The sequence below is a fragment of the Heteronotia binoei genome, chromosome 5 (assembly GCF_032191835.1).
Source record: "Heteronotia binoei isolate CCM8104 ecotype False Entrance Well chromosome 5, APGP_CSIRO_Hbin_v1, whole genome shotgun sequence".
NCBI lineage: Eukaryota > Metazoa > Chordata > Lepidosauria > Squamata > Gekkonidae > Heteronotia > Heteronotia binoei.
Window position 1 is genome coordinate 41,040,903 of NC_083227.1, and position 26,232 is coordinate 41,067,134.

The 26,232-nt window shown below is 43.6% G+C and overlaps 1 protein-coding gene across 1 annotated transcript; it reads left to right on the forward strand.

Moving 5' to 3' along the window:
- Positions 1 to 402: 402 nt before the first annotated feature.
- LOC132572349 (L-amino-acid oxidase-like) lies at positions 403 to 22,994 on the forward strand. Its single transcript, XM_060239270.1, has 7 exons — positions 403 to 499; positions 12,453 to 12,667; positions 15,899 to 16,011; positions 16,886 to 17,087; positions 17,767 to 17,835; positions 20,007 to 20,140; positions 21,947 to 22,994. Exons 1-7 carry the CDS (start codon positions 487 to 489, stop codon positions 22,746 to 22,748), a joined length of 1,548 nt encoding a protein of 515 aa, XP_060095253.1. The 5' UTR covers positions 403 to 486; the 3' UTR covers positions 22,749 to 22,994.
- Positions 22,995 to 26,232: the final 3,238 nt, after the last annotated feature.

A 26,232-nucleotide genomic window follows, 5' to 3' on the forward strand; every position in this document is an offset into this window, starting at 1 on the left:
TGGAAATAACACTCTTAATAAAGGGGGTGTTTAAAATAATGGGCAAGTGATAGGTATGGCAGTTAATGTAGTATAGATTGATATCTGGAAGACATTAATCAAGAAGCTTGCCAAGTGACTTTCACCACATTCTCTTTCAACTTAACATATCCTGCAAGGCTGTTGTGAAGATCCATTGAGGAAGGGAGAAATAAACATGTGCATAGCTCTGAACTCGTTGGAGGAAGGGTGGTATAAAAGTATTATAATAGGTAGCATCTTTATGCAAAGGTAAAGTGATGCAACCAGCAGAGCCAGTTGTTGGGGAGAATTCTGTCTGTTTGCATAATAATTAATTATAATAGGAGAAGGAAGAATAGGAGTGCAGGCGCGTCCTCGATTTACTCTCTTCCTTTGTACTATTATAAAAACATCTGGAGAGCACGACATTGCAAAGTATTCACCACTGCCAGACTTCAATGTCCAGGATCCCTAGGGTGAAGACACATGGGTATCTTCTGTAAGTAACATTGTGCCAAAGAAAGCACCACCAGAACTGCTGGTTGCTTTTCAACATACATTTCCAATATTCTGTTTTACTCTACTTGCTCTTCAGAAATCGCTGAATTTTTATTTTGTTAGTTTTGGCTTTTGCTTTTGGGGTATTTTGTTTGTGTTTGCAAATAACCGCTCAGGCCTGTGCTTTCTTTGCTCAGATTTTAGAATGGAAGTTGTAGCAGAAGGTCTGTCTTTTAATGCTCTGTAATATGTGCTATATAAAGCATCATTGTTGTTGTTGTTGGCACGTTATCCTGTTGCAGCAAAAATAGCAAGGAGTCTTGGGGTACCTTAAAAGCATTGCAGCATAAGAACATAAGAGAAGCCATGCTGGATCAGGCCAATACTCATCCAGTCCAACACTCTGTAAACGGTGGTCAAAACCCAGGTGCCATCAGGAGGTCCACCAGAGGCGCCAAGACATTAGAATCTCTCCCACTGTTGCCCCCACCCCTGCAACAAGCAACAAGAATACAGAGCATCACTTGCCCCAGACAGAGAGTTCCAGCTATACCTTCTGGCTGATAGCATGCACTCTGCAGGAAATGATCAACCAGGCCCCAGTTGTCCAAGTGCCACTGGTTGCAGGTTGTCTGCTTTCCCTGCCTTTTCAAGCCTTCCTTGGTGGTCTCCCATCCAAGTAACTACCCTCGTTAGCTTTTGAGATCTGCCAACATCAGGCTTTAGCTATACTATGCTGCCTTCCCTCCCCATATCAAACTACTACATTCTAATCCATCAGTTTCATGCTGGAAGTCTCCCTTCGAAGTTCTGTTGGAGAAAGGTAATTGTTAGATAGAGATTGAAACCTCTGCTCCATATATTTATCCAGTCCCCTCTTGAAGCTGTCTATGCTGCCACCACCTCCTGTGGATATGAATTCCATATGTTAATCACCTTTTGCAAAGCCTAAACTTTGGTGAGCTACAGCCCACTTCATCAGATACATGTTACATGTATCTTATTTAGGCAAACATATGAATATGAGCTTGTGTAAATTTCAACTGTAAACAAGGAAAGGACAAATACCACTCACAATAGCAGCCATTCAGCTAGTGCAATTTCCCTTTATTTGCTATGGTACTTAAGACTTGCAATAACTAAGGAGCCCCAAATCATGTTAAATTTTCAGAGATTATATCAAGTCACAATCCACTTATGGTGATCCAGCAAGGGGTTTCCAAGGCAAGTGAGAAGCAGAGGTGCTTCACCATTGCCTTAATCTGCCAAGCCTTCCTTGGTGGTCTCCCATCCAAGTAACTATCCTCGTTAGCTTTTGAGATCTGCCAACATCAGGCTTTAGCTATACCATGCTACCTTCCCTCTCCATATCAAACTACTACATTCCAATCCATCAGTTTCATGCTGGAAGTCTCCCTTCGAAGTTCTGTTGGAGAAAGGTAATTGTTAGATAGAGATTGAAATATTCTCTCACCAATTTCTGAAAATTGCATTTTTAATGTCAGCTTGGATTTTAAAAGCAACCTCTGAAAATGCCTGATCACCAAAGTGCCAAACCAGTGCAGAATTTGTACCTATGAGGAAGACATGTTTGTACTGAAAGTCAAGCTGCTCTTGTACAATTTCTAGAGAGTTCAATGCGGTTTGTCTGGGGAAACTTCCTAATAAACTGACAGGTGCACGTGTCAGGGCTGATCTACCTAAGGCTGTGCTTCACCCAAGGCTCCAGTGAATTTATCTAATTGGTTTAAACATCTTGCAGATCAGACAGCATTTGTGCAGATGTGCTAAGGAAAAGACAGAGCTAGGTGACACATTCCCATGTGGAAGAGGTGTGTGCATAATTTTGTGGAATGTAGTGTTTCACTTTTATGAAATTCTGCTTCCCATAATGTTAATTTTGTGCTGAAAACTAAACAGACTAGTTGTACAGGAAACATTTGTGTTATCTTAGTATATGCCATGTCTGCACAGTATGTGGGAATACTTGACTGGAAAAGATGTTACCCTAGGAGATAATGGGCATACTACATCTTGACCAGAATGAGCTTGGCTACTGAATCTCATTAGATTTGGGCAGCTAAGCAGAGTCAGCCCTGGTTAGTACTTAGATGAGAAACGGTCAAGGAAAACCAGGGTTGCAACACAGAGGCAGCCAATGCGAACCACCTCTGAACATTTCTTAGCTTGAAAATCCCATGGGGTTGCCATAAATCAGGTGCGAGTTGATGGTTCATCACTAGCCATACTACAGGGCAGACATTAAAAAGAACATGGATCTCCTTCTGAAAACATACCACACTTCCATGGGGCTAAGCATGTTAGTCTACCACAGACTAACACTTTAATGTGGTATAACTTTGAGAAGCCAGAGGTAATTTCATGACTAAATTGTAATCTTCAGTTGGCAGACAGATTTATACCCAAAACTTCAAATACAAGTATGTGTCTGTGAAGGGGGTTATTACAAAGAGAAGGCCCTGTTTCCAAGGATAAGGTATGTGTAGGGTTGCCAATCCCCAGGTGGGGGCAGGGGATCCCCCGGTTTGGAGGCCCTCCCCCCGCTTCAGGGTCATCAGAAAGCGGGGGGAGGGGAGGGAAATGTCTGCTGGGAACTCTGTTATTCCCTATGGAGATTTATTCCCATAGGAAATCATGGAGAATTGATCCATAGGTATCTGGGGCTCTGGGGGGGCTGTTGTTTGGGGTAGAGGCACCAAATTTTCAGTATAGCATCTAGTGCCTCTCCCCAAAATACCCTCCAAGTTTCAAAACGATTGGACCAGGGGGTCCAGTTCTATGAGCCCCAAAAGAAGGTGCCCCTATCCTTCATTATCCTATGGAAGGAAGAAATTGAAAAGGTGTGCCATCCCTTTAAATGTGATGGCCAGAACTCCCTTTGGAGTTCAATTATGCTTGTCACAGCCTTGCTCCTGGCTCCGCCCCAGTGTCTCCTGGCTCCACCACCAAAGTCTCCTGGCCCCACCCCCAAAGTCCCCAGATATTTCTTGAATTGGACTTGGCAACACTAGGTATGTGACATTATATTTCAGAGCACAGATTCAGTAACCAAGGCACTCATAATGTGTTTGGACCACCCTGACTGTGGATGACTTGGCAAAGTATGATAAATTTGAATGGGGGACATAAAACACTTAACAGGAACACATTTTTTTGTAGCAGGCTAATCACCCCAAGTCCCTGATTAGTCCAAGTCTCATACTATCATATCTCCATACAGGAGTGAAATTCTAGCAGGAGCTCCTTTGCATATTAGACCACACACCCCTGATGTAGCCAATTCTCCAAGATCTTACAAAAAAAGAGCCTTGTAAGTTCTTGGAAGATTGGCTACAACAGGGGTGTGTGGCCAAATATGCAAAGGAGCTCCTGCTAGAATTCCACCCATGTCTACGTATGAATTCTATCATTGTTATGACATCAAGATATAGTGAGGGTCAACAAGAGGAGTGAGTGGGACCTCAACAATAGGCTGCTATTTGGAATAATAGCCCATGTTTTTTTCAAGATATTGGTTGACCATTGCCTCCTATAAGACAATTTATGGTTTTCTTCAGTTCTGGCTGAAGAATCTGGGTCAATTTATGAGACAGAGCTTAATATGCAAATAATTTTGTATGGAAATTGACAGTCCTTTAAGCATCCTGGACACCAACCACTTAGGGGGTTAAAGGTCAAAAGCAGCACTTTAAATTGGTCCCAGAAATAATCCAGCAGCCAATGACATTAACATTAGTCTAAGACTGGCAAATGTGTCATTTGACTTGCCCATATTTTGCATCACCCACAATTTCTAGATTCTCTTCAAAGGCAGCCCCACATAAACCACATTATTATCCATCCATCACAACCATATCCCATTCTTCATCAGAGGAGTTCACAGCACAGTTCTTCCATCCTCCATTTGATCCTTACAACAGAAGATTAAATTAGGTTAAACTGAGGGAATGACTGTTCAAGGATACCCATAGATTATTGGGTGTGGCTCAGTGGTAGAGCATCTGCTTTTCACACAGAAGGTCCCAGGTTCAATCCTTCCTATGTCTACTTAAAAGATCAGGTAGCTAATGATGTAACAAACCTCCCCCTGAAGTTCTGGGGAGCTCCCACCAGTCAAAATAGACAACAGACTATGGGTTGAGTCAGTGGCCCTGTGCAGGGAAGAAGAATGAACATGAACACACTAGCTCTGTCCCCCACCTCCAAGTGGTAATGAACACACTAGCCCTGTCCCCCACCTCAGTTGGTTCCACAGTGCAAATGCATGGAGGAATGCAAACATGTTTGGAAAGCAGCTTCACTGATAATTGGGGGGGGGGGGGATGCACACCAAGTTGCAGATGATTTATGGCCACCCTGTAGAGTTTTCATGGCAAGAGACAAAGGTGGCCTGCTATTGCCTGCCTCTGTGTGGAAACCTGGGGCTTCCTTGATGGTGTCCCATCCAAGTATTAAACAGGGTTGAGATCTCACAAGATCCAACTAGTCTGGGCTATCCAGGTCAAGGCACAGACTTTACTATATTACTTGTTGCTGTGGGTTTTTTTATCTTGGTCTCACTATGTTTTGACTTATGTCATATTGTTTTTTGCATTGTGTTGTCAAAGAAAGTCACTCAAAGTCATTTCCAAAACTCTTTAATTCATTATTGTATGATCGCAGGACACAGCGAAAGTAGAATTTCAGTGGCAGGGTGATTTTTGTCCCAAGTATGTGCGTTCATTCATTTGTTCATTCATTTCAACTTATAGTCATCCATATAAGCTGGCACAGCTAGATCCTAAGCGTGGAATTTTCCTCTGAAACCAATTTCCTAATAGCTTTTCTCTGCAGCTGGCACAGGTTGATTCAGACCAGTTAATTCTAATTCCATGGTCACTTTATTCAAAGCTCTTCTTTATTTTTGCAGTCACGTCACATTCTGCCTAGCCTACTTGACTTCACCATTCTAATGTGTCTCCACTCTGGTTCATTTTTTACTTCCATGGTTTTAATATGTCATGTTTAAAAGTGATGCCATTTCAGCATTCTGAAGTCCTATTCCATCATTTATTAACTCTCCTTATCCTATTGATTGTACAGGTTTATATTCCGTAATCCATCTTGTCTCAGTGAGAAAGGTGTACTTTAAATAACATAATAAAATAAACGAATAAATAACAAAATTTATATCCCACGTTTTTGCCTTTATATGGGCTACCAAAGCAGCTAACAAATTAAAACATATGTAATAAACTCACTTTTTAATAATAATTAAAACCAACCAAATAAATAACTTTAAACGCAGGTTCCCCACCCCTTCCTAATCCAACAATTGATTCCACAGTGCAATAGAAGCTCATAAGTTATTGCAGTCTGGTTTGAATACAGCTAAGAAATTAATAATTCCTGCAAGATTCTTCCTTTTCAGGCTAGGGTGTAGCTAAAGATGCAGCCCGGTCTGGTATAGCATGTTTTTGGCTGCCAACAACGCCTAAACATCAAAGAACAGAGTGGGAAAAACATTTAGGATAGTAATGATATATGATGACATTAAAAGCTAAATTGCCACAAGCAATCCAAACAAACAACTTGCTTAAGGTCCTTGGAATGATTTCACTATCTTTAGTCACTTCCAATGATATCTGTATTTGTGAATGCCTGATGGAGAAGCTGATGTCCTTAAATTGTATTGTATTAAATTAGATTGGAGGCATGAAGGATCAATTCATACAGTGCAATTCTCAAGTCAAGGACAGCCATCTGTAAGCCAAAATGCCCTCAAAATGAGGTTGGGGAATTGACAGGTGGGCACCTGGCTTAAAAAGGATCTTTTAATCTATGTATACAGGATACACGTGTCAAGCATTAGATCTCAAAATAACCAATCCTTTATTTTGAAACAAAATATTGGTTTATTGATAATCCATTGTGCTCGGATAGGCATCAAATTGGAAGTGATACATTGTAACTCAAGAATACTAGCTTTAAGGGGCACATCAAAAACACCTTAGGAATTCTACTCCAGCATGTGAAATTCACACGCTTGCTACGTTATCTCTCGGCTTGGCTTCGCGAACGAAGATTTAAGAAGGGTGCAATAGTCCACATCTGCTGCAGGCTCGCTGGTGGCTGACAAGACCAATGCGGGACAGGCAGGTCCGGCCACAGTGGCTGCAGGGAAAAGTCTGATTTAGGGTTGGTGCTGTAGCAGTGCGATTCTTCCTCAATCTCCTTTTGTCCTCAAGACCAGCTATGCGTGCATTCTCAAAAGAAGAGACAGCCTGGTGGATGGTGTGCCTCCATGCTTTGCGATCTGAGGCTAGGTCAGACCACTGGTGATGGCTGATGCGACAGGTGCCAAGGGATTTCTTCAAGGAGTCCTTGTACCTCTTCTTTGGTGCCCCTCTATTTCGATGGCCGGTGGAGAGTTCACCATACAGGGCAATCTTGGGAAGGCGGTGGTTTTCCATCCTAGAAATATGCCCTGCTATTGCATTTTAGCAACATCCTGGGTTCAGACCTGAGCCTGAGAAAGTGTTCCCAGAGGCTTTATCTTCAAAGAGGACATTCCTGCATTTGCTACTAGTGAGAACTAAGGAAGAGGTTACATGGCTTTGATGTGCAACACATTAGAATAACAGTTAGCAATACAGGCATACCAATAAAGAAACAAGATGCTTGACATAACGTCCAGAAATTATTGCTTAAAATTACCAGGGACACTAATTAAGTAAAAACAATTAAAATTTATTCCAGAAAAATATAGGCACACATACAAGACAATAAACTCATAAAACATTCATACAGTCCTAAAAAAAATAGAGTGAGATTCAGAGACAACACAAAGATGGACAAACAGGGTGATAATTACCAATCGTAGTCTTCAAGGAAGGCTCCAATGGCAATGAACGAGGACTAGGGGGAGGGGACCCTCAACTGATCGGGAATCGGGGATGTATCTAGACAGCGGAACTCGGGTACTGCTAGATGCACACCTGTGAGGAGCTGGGTCACTGGTTATAAGGACTACCTTGAGCCCTCAGGGGATGGGAGGTACGGGGGCGGATGACAGTGGTCAGCTGGTATATGACCTCAGAAAAAGTGGAGGCCCTGCAGTGTCCTTAAGGGCTGGACTTCTGCAGTAGCCAATAGCCAGTTAATTGGCATTCCTTGAGTGGATGCTCATAGCTAGCCAATGAGCAGACTTGGTCTTAGTTACCTGATTGGACTTCCAGGTAACAATGGGCCAAGGGGGAGGCTCCAGGATGCCCATTAAGGGAAAGTATGGGAAAAATTGTTAAGGTGGGGGGGTACTTAAGTCTATCAAACTTATCTAAAAAGGTGGCAATAGATGTCCAAATTGCTACCTAGGTAATGCCCGGTCTATACAATGAAACTTGGCTCTGGGTGAAGATGTTCTTCCTCCTCTTCGATCTTCTATTGGCACCAGTCTTTGTCTTGAGTTCCGTTGGACAAAGGCTTAGGCGGTCTGACAGGATCCACGCCTAAGATAAGCTTGATGGCTTTATGCATAGGTGACATCTGGTGAGTACGTGAGCCTCCCACTTCGCTGTGATGGAGTCTGGCACTGCAGGAAGATAGCTGCTGGTGGTGTTAACCTCCCAAAGTGGATTCTATGGTCGAGGCTGGAAACTGCTTGCCTGGACAGTTCCTGGCAGCGCACCTTCTTCCGCTTCCAAGACCAAAATGGGGATCACACAGAGCGACTGGAAACCATCTGTTCTCCTAGTTAGCACTCTTCCAGAGACACAGAGTGCTGCTGCAAAGTTGTGGCTGTTAATACTCATAAGTCCCTTCCAGTTTTGTAGACAAAACCCACGTTCTCCTGGTAGATGCGTGTGTTGGGTCTCCAGGCACCTGGCAACCAAGAGGGTGACTACGATGTTCTGGAATTAGGGGTATTTTTCTCACACATCTGCCAGTCTTCTGCAGATGTCGTGAAGATGCTGTCTCACTGCCATCAGGCCAATAATTTCACCAGTCACCAGTACAGCTGTGTGACGTTTGCTCATACATCCATTCACTGCTGTTGAAGAATTTACTGTTGGCTAATGCTATTTTGCCCTGACTGGCCTTGACTGTTACAGAGCCAAAACAGGGGCAATGCCCTGCCTACTACATCTGATGCCAGAGTGTAGTTTAGTGACATCTAAGTCCAAATGTACAAAATTGCAAATTCTTGTAGGTTCTGAAATGTCCTTTTTGAGATACAGGGACCAGAACTGTACACAGTATTCCAGATGAAGCTACACCATATATCTATGCATCCAGGGGCATTACAATCTTGGCAGTTTTATTCTCAGTTGCTTTCCACATAATTCACAGCATAGTTTGTGTTTTTTTCTCTCTCTGCTGCAGCACACTGAATCAACACTTTCATTGAGCTATCCACCATAACCCCAAGATCTTTTTTCCCTCTTAGTCTCAGACATTAGCTTATACTTGGAGCTGGAATTTATTGTCCCAGGGTGCATCACTTTATACTCATCAACACTGAATTTCATTTGCCACATACTCGCCCACTCACCCAGTTTGTGGAGGTCCTGTGGGAGCTCTTCACAGTCAGCCTTGGTTTTCACCATCCTAAATAATTGTGTCATCTGCAGAATTGGCCACTACAGTGCTCACCCCTAGTTCCAGATCACTGATGAATACATTAAATAGCATTGGCCCCAATGCCAGTCCTTGTGAGACCCCACTTATTACTTCCCTCCATTGTGAGACCCATCCATTGATTCCGCTTGCGAGAGCGTGGGATAAAAGTCTAAAGTAAAAAACAAACAAACAAATACCGTATTTTTCGGTCCATAAGGCGCTCCGGACCATAGGACGCACCTTCCTCCTGGGGGGCAATCCGCTGCCTCTGCCTCCGATCCCGGCGCTTCTCCCGCGCCTGCCTGCCTGGTTCCAGCTTCTTCCAGCAAGCACTGGGATCGCTCCACGCTGCCCCCACCGCAAACCCAGCACTTCATGAGCGCCGGCTGCGGAGGGGGCAGCGTGCTTCCTCCGTGCCTGCCTGGCTCCAGCTCTGACATTTACAGCAAGCGCCAGGATCGCTCCCTCCATCCTCCGATCCCGGCGCTTGCTTTAAGCATCAGCGCTGAAGCCAGGCAGGCAAGCAGGGAGAAAGCACACCGCCCCCTCCACAGCCAGCGCTTGCGAAGCGCTGGGTTTGAGGAGAGGGCGGGTGCTTCCTCCGAACCCAGCCTTTGCTATCAGCTGAAGCTGAAGCCAGGCAGACAGGGACAGAGGAAGCACCCCCCTCCTCCGCAAACGCAGCGCTTCACCAAGGCTGGGTTCGGAGGCAGCCAAGCGCTGCGTTTGCAGGGGGGGGGGTGATTCCTCTGTGCCAAGGGCTTCAGCTTCTGCTGATAGCAAGGGCTGGGATCAGAAGCTTGGCTGCCTCCTAACTCAGCCCTTGCTATCAGCAGAAGCTGAAGCCAGGCAGACAGGGACAGAGGAAGCACCCGCCCCCTTCGCAAACCCATTGCTTCGCAAGCGCTGGCTGTGGAGGGAGCGGCGTGCTTTCTCCCTGCTTGCCTGCCTGGCTTCAGCGCTGATGCTTAAAGCAAGCGCTGGGATTGGAGGGCGGAGGGAGCGATCCTGGCACTTGCTGTACGCGTCAGAGCTGGAGCCAGGCAGGCAGGGGCGGGAAGCGCCGGGACGGAGGCAGCGGATCACCCCCCCCCCCGAGGAAGGTACGTATGGTACCTTCGCTCCATAAGACGCACACACTTTCCCCCCCACTTTTTTGGGAGGAAAAAGTGCGTCTTATGGTGCGAAAAATACGGTAAATTCCTACTCTTTGCTTCCTGTCATTTAACCAGTTCTTAATCCATAAGAGAACCCATCCTCTTATCCCATGACTGCTACGTTTACTCAGGAGTCTTTGGTGAGGTACCTTGTCAAAAGCTTTTTGAAAGTCCGGGTATATAATATCTACTGGGTCACCATTGTCTACATGCTGGTTCACTTTCTCAAAAAACTCCAGAAGTTTGATGAGGCAGGACTTCCCTTTGCAAAAGTCATGCTGATTTTCCAACGGCAGGCTTTGTCCCTTTATGTGCCTAACAAGTCTATCTTTGACTCTCTCTCTCTCTCTCTCTCTCTCGGCTTGGCTTCGCGAACGAAGATTTAAGAAGGGTGCAACAGTCCACGTCTGCTGCAGGCTCGCTGGTGGCTGACAAGACCAATGCGGGACAGGCAGGTCCGGCCACAGTGGCTGCAGGGAAAAGTCTGATTTAGGGTTGGTGCTGTAGCAGTGCGATTCTTCCTCAATCTTTGACTATAGTTTTTACTAATTTGAGTGGGATGGACTTTAGGCTAATGGGCTTGTAATTTCCTGGTTCTCTTCTGGATTCCTTTTTAAAAAATCAGTGTAACTCTTGCTACTCTCCCATCTTCTGGTACAGTGGCTGTATTTAGAGATAGGTTACATATACATGTTAGAAGATCACTGATCTCACATCTGGGTTCCTTAAGAACTCTCAGGTCTATGTCATCAGGACCTGAAGACTTATTGGTTTTTAATTTCCCCAGTAGGTCTAGGATTTCATCTCTAGCCACCAGGGTTGCAATCTCCCAGCTGGGAAATTTCTGGTGGTTTGGGAGAGAAGCCTGGAGAGGGTGGGGTTTGGAGAGAGGGAGGGACTTCAGCAGGGCATATTGTTATATCCCACCCTCCAAAGCAGCCAGTTTCTCCAAGGGAGCTGATCCCTGTCATTTGGTGATCAGCTGAATGAAATAAAGTTCATTCATAATATACACCTATTTCACATACAAGCAGGACTTCCTCTCAACTTCTGGCTCAGCTTCTGCAGCTGCATAAAGTAAGGTGGCCAACAACATGGGAAAAGGGGGGTAGAGAATTTTTTTCCAGGCTTGCTAGCAACCCTACAAGTCACACTTGGACATCAGCAGTTGAATTATTCCTGGAAGATCAGCTGATAGTTTACTATTGCTTTCCCTTAGATTGCTTGAAAGAGACTTCAGGAACATGTCAGAACTAGAGCTTTTAGATTCTTCTCATTCCTGCAAAACTGATAAATTTGCCAACAGGCATGGAGAAAAACTGCAGTAAATAGCATTCTATTAACCCTCTGTTAATGGGGCAGGACATTTTTTTCCTAGGTGATTGACAAAAATGCTCCAGTAGGACAAGCAGACAAGAGACTGACCTACCATCTCTCCCTCAAATATTGGTATTACTCAGTAGGGTGACGAAGTCCACCTGGGGAAATTTTTGGAGACCTGGAGGCAGTGCTTGTGGATGAGGGGAATCTGTGGAGAGATTATACCTAGAATCTGTGTTATATCATAGAGCCTGCCATTTCCTCCTAGGGTTGATAATTCTGGGGTCAGAAATATCTGGTGATTTTGGAGGTGGAGCCTGAGGAGGGTTTGGCGAGGGGAGGGACTTCAATAGGGTATAATGCCATGGAATCTGCCTTGCAAAATGACCGTTTTCCCTAGGGGAAGTGATCTCTGTCACCTGCAGATGAGTTCTAATAGATCTCCAACTACTACCTGGAGTTTGGCCACCCTGTTTCCTTCAAAAGAACTGATCTCTGTAGTGGAAATCAATTGTAATTATGGGAGAACTCCAGGCCCAACCTGGATGTTGGCAACCCTAATTCAAAAGTGTACTGTCTGTGAATGTGGAAGTTCCATTCAGCCTTTATGGCCAGTAGGAATTGATAGGCCTATTCCCCATGTATACGCTTAACCCCCATCCCTTTTAAAGCTAATTATAGAAATAAGCATCAAATCCCATCGATTCCATAGTGCATGAAGAGGTTTTGCTGTTCTTTTTAATGTTGAACTGAACATGGAGAAGAAGGAATCCTCAGGAAGCGGGCAAAGAGGAAAATGTAGACCTAAAACTAATTTCTTTGTGTTTACATTTTTTTGTATTTGTTTATTAGGCCTAGTGCTCTCCTCACTGTGGTTCTTGGTCACACTTCTAAGCTGCAGTGGCCATGAAAGCCCAGTGGCAAAATGCTTTGAGGACCCAGATTATGAAGAATTCCTAGAGATAACAAAGTATGGACTGGAGAAGCCAATATACAGGAAGCATGTGCTGATCGTGGGTGCAGGGATGGCAGGACTCACTGCAGCCCATATACTTGCAGAGGCGGGGCATAAGGTAAGACCAACTTTGGGGGAAAATAATTACAGCAAAAAAAATTACACGTTACTTGTATGTCCTCAATTCATGAGTCAGCCAGGGAAAGAGAAGAGGGCAGGATCAAAAAAGTCAATAGTGTCTGTCACCAAGCATCATTCGTGTTAAATGAGAACATTTCCTAGAAGATGCTCATGTAGATAAGAGCCAAGACATGCCCAGACAACTCACTCAGCTATAGTGTACATACAAAAACAGATTAAGAACATAAGAGAAGCCATGTTGGATCACGCCAATGGCCCATCCAGTCCAACACTCTGTATCACACAGTGGCCATTTATATATATATATATATATATATATATACACACACACACACACACGCTGTGGCTAATAGCCACTGATGGACCTCTGCTCCATATTTTTTTCTAACCCCCGCTTGAAGCTGGCTATGCTTGTAGCCGCCGCCACCTCCTGTGGCAGTGAATTCCACATGTTAATCACCCTTTGGGTGAAGTACCTCCTTTTATCCGTTCTAACCCGACTGCTCAGCAATTTCATTGAATGCCCACGAGTTCTTGTATTGTGAGAAAGGGAGAAAAGTACTTCTTTCTCTACCTTCTCCATCCCATGTATAATCTTGTAAACCTCTATCATGTCACCCCGCAGTCGACGTTTCTCCAAGCTAAAGAGCCCCAAGCGTTTTAACCTTTCTTCATAGGGAAAGTGTTCCAAACCTGTAATCATTCTAGTTGCCCTTTTCTGCACTTTTTCCAGTGCTATAATATCCTTTTTGAGGTGCGGTGACCAGAATTGCACACAGTATTGCAAATGAGACCGCACCATTGATTTATACAGGGGCATTATGATTCAAAAAGAATCTGGAAGGTCGGTAGGATCCTTAAACAATTTAAATGACAAATGTTATGTGTTTGTGTAACATGTAGTGGATGCTAATGCTAGTTCAGTTGTCAATATGAATAACTTATTTTGAATTGTACTCTGTACATGCTCCATGAAAATGCCTTGTGTTCTATCAGTATGTTTTAACTGTTTTTGAACTTATGTATTTAATATACTTTTATATTTGCATTATTTTGATAGATTCTCCCTGGCGAAGCTGAACACAAAACGCATAGCGGTTATACAATCACACAAGACAAGCCTTTAATGGCATATATAAAAATATAAAATAGAGAGTTGGCCAGGTTACAAATTAGGAGAGTAGAAGATCCATACAGAATAAAATTAGGATTACAAGATAAAAGCAAAGTAGCAGCATAGTAAAACCTGATACACAGTACTACTTATCAGGACGAGTAACCATAGCTCTATAAAGAAACTTTGCTACTAATTCAGTTATTTCCAAATCAGAATTATCAAGCAAAAAAAACACCTTAAAATCATCAGAAGTCTTTAAAATTTGGGTCAATATGGGATATAAAAAATCCCGGCGGGATGACAAATAGAGAGGACAGTGGAGAAGAACATGGGCGGCAGTCTCAACACAATCCATCTTATGTGAACAGTACCTACTCAAACAGGGAGGTTATACAATCATTAAAAATTCTTTCCTTTACACCATTTGTCTTCTCACCTTCGCTTTCCAGATGTTAGTCATGCATTCTGGGAGCCTGGTGACTACGCATGTGACAGCAGCCTGTGCTATTCACAATCTTCCCAATATACATGGTTGCCATATTATGCATACACACATTTGCCTAGACATTCAGCTTTGGCAAAAGTAAAATAACCAGTGGATTTTTCAGGGTTTGCATTTGCACATGGCTGGTCAATATGCATGTTGGCCCTGGTCACACAACATGGTGAACATAAGGACTTTTTGGTGGGAAAAGCCCAGCAGGAACTCATTTGCATATCAGGCCACATCCCCTGATATCACCATTGTTTCACATGGGATTTTTGTAGAAAAGGCCCAGCAGGAACTCATTTGCATATCAGACCACACCTCCTGCCACCAAGCTAGCCAGAACTGCGTTCCTGTGCGTTCCTGCTCAAAAAAAGAAAAGAAAAGAAAGCTCTGGTGAACATTAGGATAGCTAGGATGTTTTCAGTAGAAAAATACCAGCAGGAATTTATTTGCATATTAGGCCACACCCCTAACACCACCATTGCTTACAAAGGCCTTTTTTGTAGAAAAAGCCCAGTGGGGACTCATTTGCATATCCGGCCACACACCCCAATGCCAAGCCAGCCAGAACTGCATTCCTGTGAGTTCCTGCTCAAAAAAAGCCCTGAAGGTAGCCAACCTCCAGATGTGGCTTGGAAATCTCCCAGAATTACAGCTAATATCTGGACAGACTACAACTCAGTTCCCCTGAAGAAAATAGCTGCTTTGGAGGGTGGACTCCACTGAGCTCCTTCCTCTCCCCAATCTTCTCTCCTCAAATCTCGAGGAATTTCTCAACCTAGAATTGGCAATCTTCATATCAGGAGTGGAAAGGCAGCATATAAATGTTCTAAATCAATCCATCAATCATGAGTAAGCTCCCTCTCTCTAACATCTGAAATGGACAAGTGATTAGAGAAATGTAAGGAACAAGGATGGAACAAGTATAGCTAGTTCTTGCTGAGATGCGAGTTCTATATTTGAGCTGTATCACCTCACACTGCATATGGTGTTGATTGGATTGAATGCTCCTCCTTCTGAAGTTCCACCACACACACACAAAACAGCATGCAGGAGAGATCTTTGTCCGTGACAACTAGTTTTGCTGTATGCAGGAATTTTTGTTGTATGAATTAGCTTTCAGTCACAGCTGACTTGGCACCAGATGTGGAAGTCTAGCAGGAGCTCATTTGCATATTAGGCCACACACCCCTGATGTAGCCAATCCTCCAAGAGCTTACAAGGTTCTTTTTTTGTAAGCTCTTGGAGGATGGGCTACATCAGAGGAGTGTGGCCTAATATGCAAAGGAGCTCCTGCTAGAATTCCACCCCTGCTTGGCACAGTCCAGTCACAGCTTTACCACTGTGCCTGTTTGTGAGGGGGAGGCCCAAGAATGAGGGAAGGACAGGGAATGAGAGCTGAAGATGCACTGTGAGGACCTCTGTCCCTGGGAACTAAGGCATAGAGAGAAAAGAATAGGTGCAGCCAAACTGCTGTCAGCCAGAAGCCATTAAATCAGCTCAAGGAGACAACCTGTCCTCCCCAACTGTTTCCAGATGATGGAAATGTGCAAAGGAGTAAGAGCCATCAAGGGAGTAAACACTTTTTTCTTTGCCTTCAGGTAACAGTTCTTGAAGCCAGCAGCCGTGTGGGAGGACGAGTGGAGACTTATAGAAATCAGGAGGAAGGCTGGTATGCAAACCTGGGGGCCATGCGGTTGCCAAAGGAGCACAGGTAAGACATGAGGTAACCATGCTAGTTATCTGATCAACTAACAGTCATAAACCCTCTCTTGCTCTTCTTCTGTTGTTCTTTCCGTTATGACTTGCCAAGGTTGACTTGCCAAAGCTGAGTGGCCAAACTTGTTTAAAGTAAGGGCCACACCAAATAAAGATCAGATATTTGAGAAAAGGAAGGAAGGAAGGAAGGAAGGAAGGAAGGAAGGAAGGAAGGAAGGAAGGAAGGAAGGAAGGAAGGAAGGAAGGAAGGAAGGAAGGAAGATGGGTGGAGGAGGGCGGGAGAGGTGGAAAGAAAGCAATTTTAACTTTAAATGTTGGCTTGGCTTGGAGAAGTGATTTATAGAGAGAAATGCCTTCTCCTAGCTAACTGGGCAGTGGGGAATTTGAGAGCCACACAATATGTGTGAAAGAGCCACACGTGGCTCCCGAGCTGTAGCTTGGCCACCAAGGGACTAGATGAGCCTGGAGATCTCTTCCAACTTCCTTAATAATGCCTTCTTAAGCATAATGAACTTCTTTATGCTTAGGATGGCATAGTTGGTCAGAGCCTTTGTGCTTTTTCTTGATGTTTTATTTAAAATATTGCACTGCTGAATTCTACTATTCCCCCACCTTTCCAACTTTAACAAAATATTGGAAGAGTTTTAAACGTTTGTATTTTATATTTACAAATAATATCCTTAACTGTGTTTTTCTGTGTCCTTTATAAAGTTTATATCTCCACTACCTGGCATTATATTTTATGATACATGTGGCCCAGCCCCACAAAGTCCCATTTGTGTCAGATCTGGCCCTCCTAACAAATGAGTTTGACACCCCTGCTCTAATCTTTTGTCTTTGATCCATGGTTTCCTCCTTTCTCTTCTCAGGATTGTCCATGAATATGTAAAGAAATTTGGCCTGAGGCTGTCAGAATTTGTTCATTATAATCCAAATACCTGGTATTTTGTCAACAACATCAGAAAGAGAGCCTGGGAAGTGAGAGAGAAGCCCAGCATCTTGGGATATCATCTGAAGCCTGAAGAAGAAGGCAAATCTGCTGGCCAGCTATTTCTTGATGCCATCAAAAAGGCCTGGATCTCTTTTAAATATTTTTAATATTTTTAAAAGAACTACTGATAGTTGGCTGCCTGTGGCATTCCGGATTCGTTTCAAGGTGCTGGTTTTAACCTTTAAAGCTGTATATGGCCTGGGATCTGCTTACCTTTGAGACCACCTTTCCCCACATGTGCCCTAGAGAACACTGCATTCAGGATCTCAGAATCTTTTAATGATCCCCAGGCCAAAGGAAGCCTAATAGAATGACACTCAGCTACCAGTTGTGTCACTGCCTTTCAAGGGCAGCAGGAGGCAGGAGTGCCAGAGAGATGGAAACAAATGCCTGGTGGAACATCTCCACCTTATAGACCCTGTGGAATTGCATTAGATCCTGCAGGGCCTTGATGTTATTCAGCAGAGTTTCACCAGGTTGGGGGCAAGGCAGAAAACACCCTAGCCCTGGTCAAGGACAGCCAGATGTCTCTCCATCTGGGACCACCAGTAAGTTCTTATCTGCCGATGCAACACTCTTTGGGGGGTATACCAGGAATGGCAGTCCTAAAGATACATGGGTCTCAGACCATTTAGGGCCTTGAAGTTAGCACCAGAAACTTAAACTTGATCTGGTACTTTGTTTTCAATACAGCCTTTGCTCATTCTCCTTACATTATTTTTTCTTTTGAGTCAGACTTTTTCTTGATGTTCCTCCCAGGCTTTAGAAGAGGCGCAGAGGATGAACTGCAGCCACTTGTTTCAAAAATATGACTCCTACTCAACCAAGGTAAAGGAAGTTTCCCTAAAGCTGCCAGTTCTAACATTTGAAGTGGGAAGAACCAGTCATGGAATATGAGAGAGGGATACCTATGCCCTACATACAGTCTTTCTCCAGAATCAAGTCCAAAATAGGAGCTGAAGAACATTATTCTGTTTTGATATTGGAAAAGTGGTGGTTTTGATTGGAATAAGCCCAGGGCTTTTTTTGAGCAGGAATGCACAGGAATGCAGTTCGGTCTGGCTTGTTGTCAGGGGTGTGGCCTAATATACAAATTAGTTCCTGCTGGGCTTTTTCTACAAAAAAACCCTGTGTGAAAAATGGTGATGTCAGGGGGCGTGTCCTAATATGCAAGTAAGTTCCTGCTGGGCCTTTTCTACCAAAAAAGCCATGGATAAGTCAACAGCTTTGGAAACTTTATGTTCAACAGGATGGAGAGCCGGCCTGTTGTTCTAGGAATATGCTTCTCACTTTGAGAGGAAGAGGACTAGAGTTCAGAATCACAGACATGCTCAAGAAGAAGGATCCATCACATATTCTGCGGAGAGGGCATGGCTCAATGGCAGAGTACATGCCATAGGTTCATGAAGATGAATTAATTTGAAAGTGCATCGCAAAACTGCTGCATTGTGGCACAAAAGTAACAAAAAAGCAGTAGTGATGAAATTTGAATTTCACCAATATTTGTGGCTGATATAATGGGTGGTGGCGGTAGCAGTGATTTGTAGTACATCCTTTAAACTTGGTAATGTAAAGGCAGTTCTGTCCCCCATTGGTACCACCCATATGGCACAGGGAGCTGGCCCTACCTTCAATCCTCAGCATCTCTAGTTGAAGACTCAGAGTTGGGAAAGACCTTTCTCCACCTGAGACCCTCAAGAACCACAACCAATCAGAATACACAGTCCTAATGCTCATGGTCCTATGGCTCTGTGACCATTATGGACATGTTTCTGTGTCAATATGTAGTCTACCACTTCACAATAGACCAATGTAAGGAAGTGGCCTTTTTTCACCACCCCTTACTTCTCTACCAATCAAGCTGCTGGCCTAAGTTTAACATTGGCTGAAGCAAATAAATACCATTTTTAATAAAATAACCAACACACTCATTAAAAAAGGAATCTGTGACTATATGAGGAAGTGCCATCCTAAATTTGGGAAGAATTATGAGGTAGGATGAAATAATAAATGAGATTCGTTAAGAGAAGAATGAAGTCTCGGGGGCAGGGAAATATCAAACCTTAAGGAGTCCAGTAGTGCCAAGAATCTCAATACACAAGAACAAGTATTTTTAAGCAGTCAGGCATGATCATGTTCACCCCACATGTGAAATGCTAAGGATACCTGTTTTCATCCAAAGATTTGTTTAGCCCTCATCTGGCTGAGCTTTCCCCATTTAACATCCAACATGTCTCATTTAAAAATAAAACACTAATAGTTGATAATCTCGGGATACCATATTGTGTATTATTAGTAAAATGGATGGTTTATGTAAACCATAAAGAGTGAAACCAGGGCCATCCATAAACTGGAAAGGGATTTCTGCAGGCTCAGGGCTCTCTCCAGTTATACAGAAAAATTCTACTTTGGAAATTAACCAACTTGGGGTGGGGTGGGGGGGACAAAAAAGCCTCATGATTTGAGTTTGTTCTAGGAAAACATTATCTTTTTTCACTTGGCATTCCCTCAGTGATCCCCTTTCTCCCTAATGTTTTATCTGTTGTTTTTAATCTTTTGTACTTTGTTTAGCTCCGAATTTAACTTGTTTTAATGATATATTTTTGTGTTGGCTTTAGTGGCTTTTAAGGTGAGCTTTTAATTTGTAAGTTGGTGATCCTATGGGAGTAGAAAGGTGGGGTAAAATTTTTGTTAATAATGTTGACAGCAACTGAGCACCAGTTAAAGAGGGAAGCAATGGAAAGAAGATGGGGGAATTAGCTTCTTGAAGTCCCTGAAAATCCTTAACGGGGAGATTTTTCTAATTGGGGGATTTCCAATTTGTTCCCATCTCCTACAGCTCCCTCTTAGGCTCCTAATCGTTAGATATTAAATTTGGTGCTTCCTTGGCAAAATCAATGTAATTAATTATCTTTAATTCTGCATACTACTTCGCTAAATCTCATGTGAAAAATGACTGTGGCACTTACTGGACCTAGAACTCTCTTTTCCCTTAACAGCAATATTTGATCGAGGTGGCAAACATGAGCCAGGGAGCCGTCCAGCTTATTGGGGAGTTGCTAAACATTGAGGCTGGTTATTACCAGGCCTTCATTGAGAGTTTGAAAGGGGAACTCTTCACTCACTCAAAGGGGTAAGCAAATGCACCTTGCTGGGAAAACTGGGAAGGATTAATCCTGACAGACAAAACCTAATCATTTGGACAACCAATATAAATCAGTTCACCACAAATAGGACATATTTACCATAGAGATGTATTTATTTGCAGTATTTGTAGGCCCACATTTGTAGGTACACCCCCAAAAAGTTCCCAGAACTTCTGGCACCAAATTGAAAGTTTTTGCCTGTCAAGGGTTATCGTGATATGGATAGGACAGAAGCTAGGAAGCTACTTTGCCTTCATATCTCTATGAAACTGTGTACTTTTTGCCTTACACTGATTAATTTGCATAGGTCTTCACTCAGTTTGGCAACAGGGTACATCAGTGAATTTCCAGAGATATGTGTTTCTTTCCCTTCCTAACTTCATGTTATCAGCACTACAGATATAAATGCATAGCAGTCAGGAGGGGCAGCAGCATGCTGGACTCTGAACAGAGTGATGGGAGGTTCGGATTTCTCCTGAAACCCTGAAGCTCACTGGATGATCTTCAGCCAATCATTTTCTCCTGACCCAACCTACCTCACAGGGTTGATTGAAGAATAAAGTAGGAAGAAAGGACCCTAGACATGCCACCCTGTGCTCATTGGAGGAAGGACAGCATCAATAAACCTATAGCTAATCCCTTGGCAACTGTAGTTATGGTTTTGCCCCAGCTGAAATTCCGTACATTATTTCCAATATAATAAAACTTAAGCAACAAAGCAGAACCAGTTAGAAAGCAGTGCAGTTTATACACTATTAAACACCTGGGTGAATAGCCATGTTTTTATTTCACACCTAAAATAAAAGATGGCTGCCAAAGAAAGGGCATGAAGGCACTCTATAAATGTGGGCCCACTGTAAGGAAGGCCCTGTCCCCAGCAGCCTGAAAATTGGTACATCCAGACCTCAATGGGAGGGGGGGGAGCTCTCCGGAGCACAGCTCCAGGGGCTCTAACCGCCCCCCTGGCCTCTCCAATTGGGCTTTCCTCTTGCTTTTTCCGTTCTGGCTGGAGATGCAGGGCAAAGATCTCCCTCTCTCCGCACCACCCAGACTGATCCAAGAGGCATGGGGTGGCTGGGCTTCATCCTGCCTCTCCAGCCTTGGCCTGAGATGCAGGACAAAGGGGCCCCTCTCCCCATCTACCTTCTTTCCTTTCATTATTTCTCTCACTCCTTTCTCCCCATCTTTTTTCTATAAAGGTGGGGCCATCCAAAGTCAAACCTCCAGCTACAATCATTAGGAATGAACGGATTCAAAGTACACTTGTCAGGATTTTTTTTGTATGTGGGGGGGTGCTATAGCAGTTAAATTGATATAATGGCACTGTGATATAAAGCTGTCCAGGCTATTATCACCAGGAAGTCACACTGAACCCTAGATAAACCTGAAGGCTGATGCAAAAGGTCTGTCACTGAACGACTCTCTGTTGTGTTGGATCCAAACCAGCCCCAGGAGCAAAAGAAAATAACAACAAACCAAAAACATCCAGTGTAAAAAAAACACCATTCAATAATCAGATATTCAGGAAGTCCTGAGAAAAACTGAGATTGTCTTTCCCATAAAGTCCATAAGAAAGTGATTGTTTTGCCTGGGGCAGACTTAGATGAATTAAGAGGACTGCCTAGTGTCCCACAGCAGAGGCAGACTATTTCAATAACAGCTCCTTCTCTCAAAGTGGTGAAAATGTCTTGCCTCTGTCTAGAGTATACCAGCGGGGGAAAATATTGTGAAGAAGCCCCCCTCCATCTTTCTGTTTCCAACCTGTTTTTTTTTACTTTCCTTTTGTCTTGCAGCTATGATGAAATAGCAGGAGGCATTGATCTACTGCCAAGAGCCATTTACAAAACCATCTCGGGACGGGTACTCTTGAATGCCAGAGTGGTCAGGATAAAACAGAGGAACGGTGCTGTTACTGCAATATATAAAACACTTAACCAAACATTGTCAAGTGTGACAGCCGACTACGCCATTCTCACCCCTACGACAAAGGCCACCCGGCGCATCTATTTTGAACCGCCTCTCTCAGTTAACAAATCCGATGCCTTGAGAGCTGTCCGCTACAGAAGCTCCACCAAGGTCTTCCTTGGTTGCTCCAAGAAGTTCTGGGAAGCTGATGGCATTCATGGTGGCATATCTGTCACTGATCGTCCATCCCGATTCATCAATTACCTTGCCCATAATTTCTCCAGTGGCTTTGGGGTTCTCTTGGCTTCCTATGTCATCAATTCTGACTCTGATTTTTTCTTGTCCCTCAGCCATGAAGACATCATTAACATCATCCTGGATGACCTGTCAGTCATCCATCAGCTGTCTAAAGAAGAAATACAAAGTATCTGTAGCTCCTCAGTGATAAAACGATGGAACCTGGATCAGTACGCCATGACTGCCTTCACTGGGTTCACTCCCTACCAGTTTACAGAGTATCTTCAATCTCTACAGGAGCCAGAAGGTAGACTCTATTTCGCTGGGGAGCACACCTCTGTGTTCCATGGTTGGGTAGACAGTGCAATAGTGACAGGACTGAGAGCAGCAAGAGCTATCAATTTCTTGTGTGGGAAGTACTCCCAGTTCATCAAACCAAGCAGGAAAAATTAACTTTTACAGCAGATCTGCAAGAGAATAACTATCCATTAAGAACTTCAAACTAATAAATCAAGATTTCCTGTGGCAGTTGCAGATGGCAAAGAAAATGTAATTGAAAGCAAGCTACCTCTTGCCAAAGAGGATCCTACTTTGCAACAGAAAGAGAACCTTTCCGCTCCAGCTTCCAAATAATACATAGAAAGAGATTCAGAATACTCCCATATTGCTGTAACATAACAATGAAGTGGTCTTTGTAAACAGTGTATGTGTGCATATCAGGTTTTTTTCTCTATCTGATGTGGAAGTATCATCATAAGTGTGATTCCTCCATTGGTAAGTGAGTGATCAAGAAAGGTCAGTAAAGTGCAAGTGGACCACATAAATGCATGCACAAACCTTCCCTATTGACTTGTTCAGTTACTTATAACAGTCAATGTGTCTTGTATTAGAAAAAAAAATAAAACCACAATATCAAGGTCTTACAAGCACACAGTGGTTATTCTGGCTACTTGATCAATGGACAGATCAATGGACAGGTTCATAGTCATAAAATGACTAGAGCACTGTTCACCATTTGCAGGGTTGGGACCTGGTACCAGGCCATGGAAGCTTCACTACCGGGTCACAACTAAAGCCAAAGCTAGCCCCACCCCCAGCAAAACATGATCTCTGCTCTGCTTCCTTCCTTCCACCGTCTCTCTGTTGTGCAGAGAAAAGCTAGCCTTGACTGACACAGGCTGTAAAGCCTGAACTCCATTTGGATTCCTTCCTTCCCCTCTGTGTTGTGCAGAGAAAAGCTAGCCTTGAAGACTGACACAGGCTGCAAACCTGAGCTCTGTTTGGCTTCCTTCCTTCCCCTGTCTCTGGGTTGTGCAGAGAGGAGCTGGGCTGCCTCTTCTCCCTTCTCCCCATCTACCAGTGTTTGAGAGAAAAGCTGGCGTCCACTGGCACTTTAGATCCATGAAGTGTTCTTCAAGGTATGAGCTTCCATGTGCCTAGCAATATGTTCTTTTGGGGAGATTTCCCCAGGAGGCCTGGGCGGCAAAGAAGGGCGGCAAAAAAATGTGTTTTTTTCAGCCAGGAGGGGTGGGCATTCCAGTAGCTATTTTTTTTTTAACCAAACGATCCCTGGGCAGAATTGTTGCTGGCTAGGGTAATCTGATGCTGAGTAAGGCTTTTTTCCTCTTTGTCCCCCCTTCTTTCTTTTTCCCTCTGCAAGGGATGCTCTGTCTGTATTCTTGGTGCTGGCAGTGGGGGGAAGCAACAGTGGGAGGCTTCTAGTGCCCTGGCCCCACTGGTGGACATTCTGGTGCTTCTACAGCATTGTATGAGAGAATTTTGTACTGGATGGTTCACTGGCCTGATCCAACATGGCTTCTCTTATGTTCTTATGTCCTTTCTTTCCATGTCTTTCTTTTCATTCTTTCCCTTTCTTTCCTTCCATTTTTACTGGATGAAACTTTTCTATTGATCATACTGTTGCTGCAAACAAAAATTGGCACCCCCAGTTGTAGCCAGTTGGCCTTTCTATGAGATTTCTGTGTGATTGAGAGTTAGAGGTGTGGGGCAGAAACAGATTACTGGAGATTACTGCTGTATATCTCAACAGCACTGGAAGTGATGATACTATGAACTTGGCACCATTTTACTGGTCCTGCTTTTAATCAAAATTAAACTCCTGTAGATATTAAAAAGGATGAAAGAAGTTCACTGGCTAAATATCTGCACAACAGGTTGCTTTTAAAGGCATAGGAAACACAGCCAGTAAAAAGCTGCAAGCCTCTCATAAATATCCTTTTTGGGAAAACTGCAGAAAAGCTTGTATGAACTTTATATAACTTGAAATTAATTCATTAATTGCAGTACAATTCTCTGCTACCTTTCACAGCAATTTCCCAGTGTTTCAGTAAAAAAAAAAGTATGAAAAATAGCTGTCAAAAGATTTTCTTGAAACCAAGCAAGCTTGGTAGTAGCTTGAGGAAGGGTTCCAGTAGTAGCAGCTGAAGGAAGGGCCTACTAAATGTGCCAGCATATTTTGAGGTACAGCAGCTGCCAGGGCCCAGTGTGGGTGGTACACAGCACTGGCATTCCTGATGGCAATGGCAACAGCACTTCCAACTGCATACACTGGCCAGTGCTATTGAGGAAGGGGCGTGTAGGTGGTGCAGGCAACTGAACATGGGCATTAGAAGTTCTTGAAATCTGGAGAAGAACACACAGATAGGTGCATGCAGGTGTGAGGGTGGAAAGAGAGGACCCTGGGAATGTATGAAAAAGTTGCAGACCATCCACTTTCCACTCCTATTTTGGCTCAGCATGAATTTCAGAGAGATTTTTCTGAAAACAAAGTTACTTCAGAAGAAGAGGCAGGTTTGGGGGAGTGCCCTGGAAGTGACATCATGGGAAAAGGCGGAGTTTTGGTTTTGGTGGAGTTTTGGTTCAGTATGCCCTGGAATTGACATCACTTGGCCCTTGACCTGAAAGTGACACCACAGGAAATGACATAATTCCTGTCTTCCAGCTCCACCCCCAAAGTCTCCTGGCTCCACCCCCAAATTTTAGTGGGCCACGAAGGAGAAGTGTAAAAAATAACCGGGCCACGGGAAAGAAAAGTTTGGGAAACCCAGGACTAGAGAACTCTCTTCTGCTATATGCTGTAGTTTACTCACAGAGGGGAAAAACAGGGATTTATGCAACTGCTCTGCATGAATCGACATTAATACAATAACACCAGATTAATGAGAAGGCTCTGGCTTCAAACCCAGCATTTAGACAGTTTTTCTTTTGTATGAACACTTGGATGGGAAGTTTCCCCCTTTCCTCTGGTTTTACCCTGCCTGAATATTTATCTTGTACTGCATGATCCTCATATTCGTAGGGCATTATGCTGGCCCGTTTTAATGTTCTCCCATCTATGGTGCTATATGGGAGATTTAAGAAAATTCCAGATTCAGACAGGTTTTGTCCATGTGGGATGAGGGAGACTGAAGATAATGATCACATGCTCTTGCATTTTAAATTTTATGATCTTTGTGTTGTTTTTTAAAAGCCTTTTCTGCAACCTTTAGACAATTGATCTGAAGATCGCAAGACCTTCTTACTTTTTGCCTCAAATAAGTGAGAAATGATTGTAGCAAAATTCCTTTACTATGCTTCTAGGAGATGTTCCTTTTGTCCATAGATTCTATCGCAATCCACTTGGATTTGTGCTGTTATGCCAATAAAGGTTGTGTGATGTGATGCGATGTGGAAGTTTTCCCCCTAGTGCAACTTCTTTGGTGATAAGTAAATCTTGCACTGGGACCAAAACTTTTCCCACACACCAAACATTTTTACAGTTTCTTCTCTGTGTGAATCCTCTTAGTTGGTTAAGGTTTGATCGATAATAAAAGCTCTTGCTATGAGTGTTTAAATGGCTTCACCCCCAAGTGAACCCATTAATGTGAACAAAGCTCATCTCTCTGTCTGAAGCTCTTCCCACACTCAAAGCATTTAT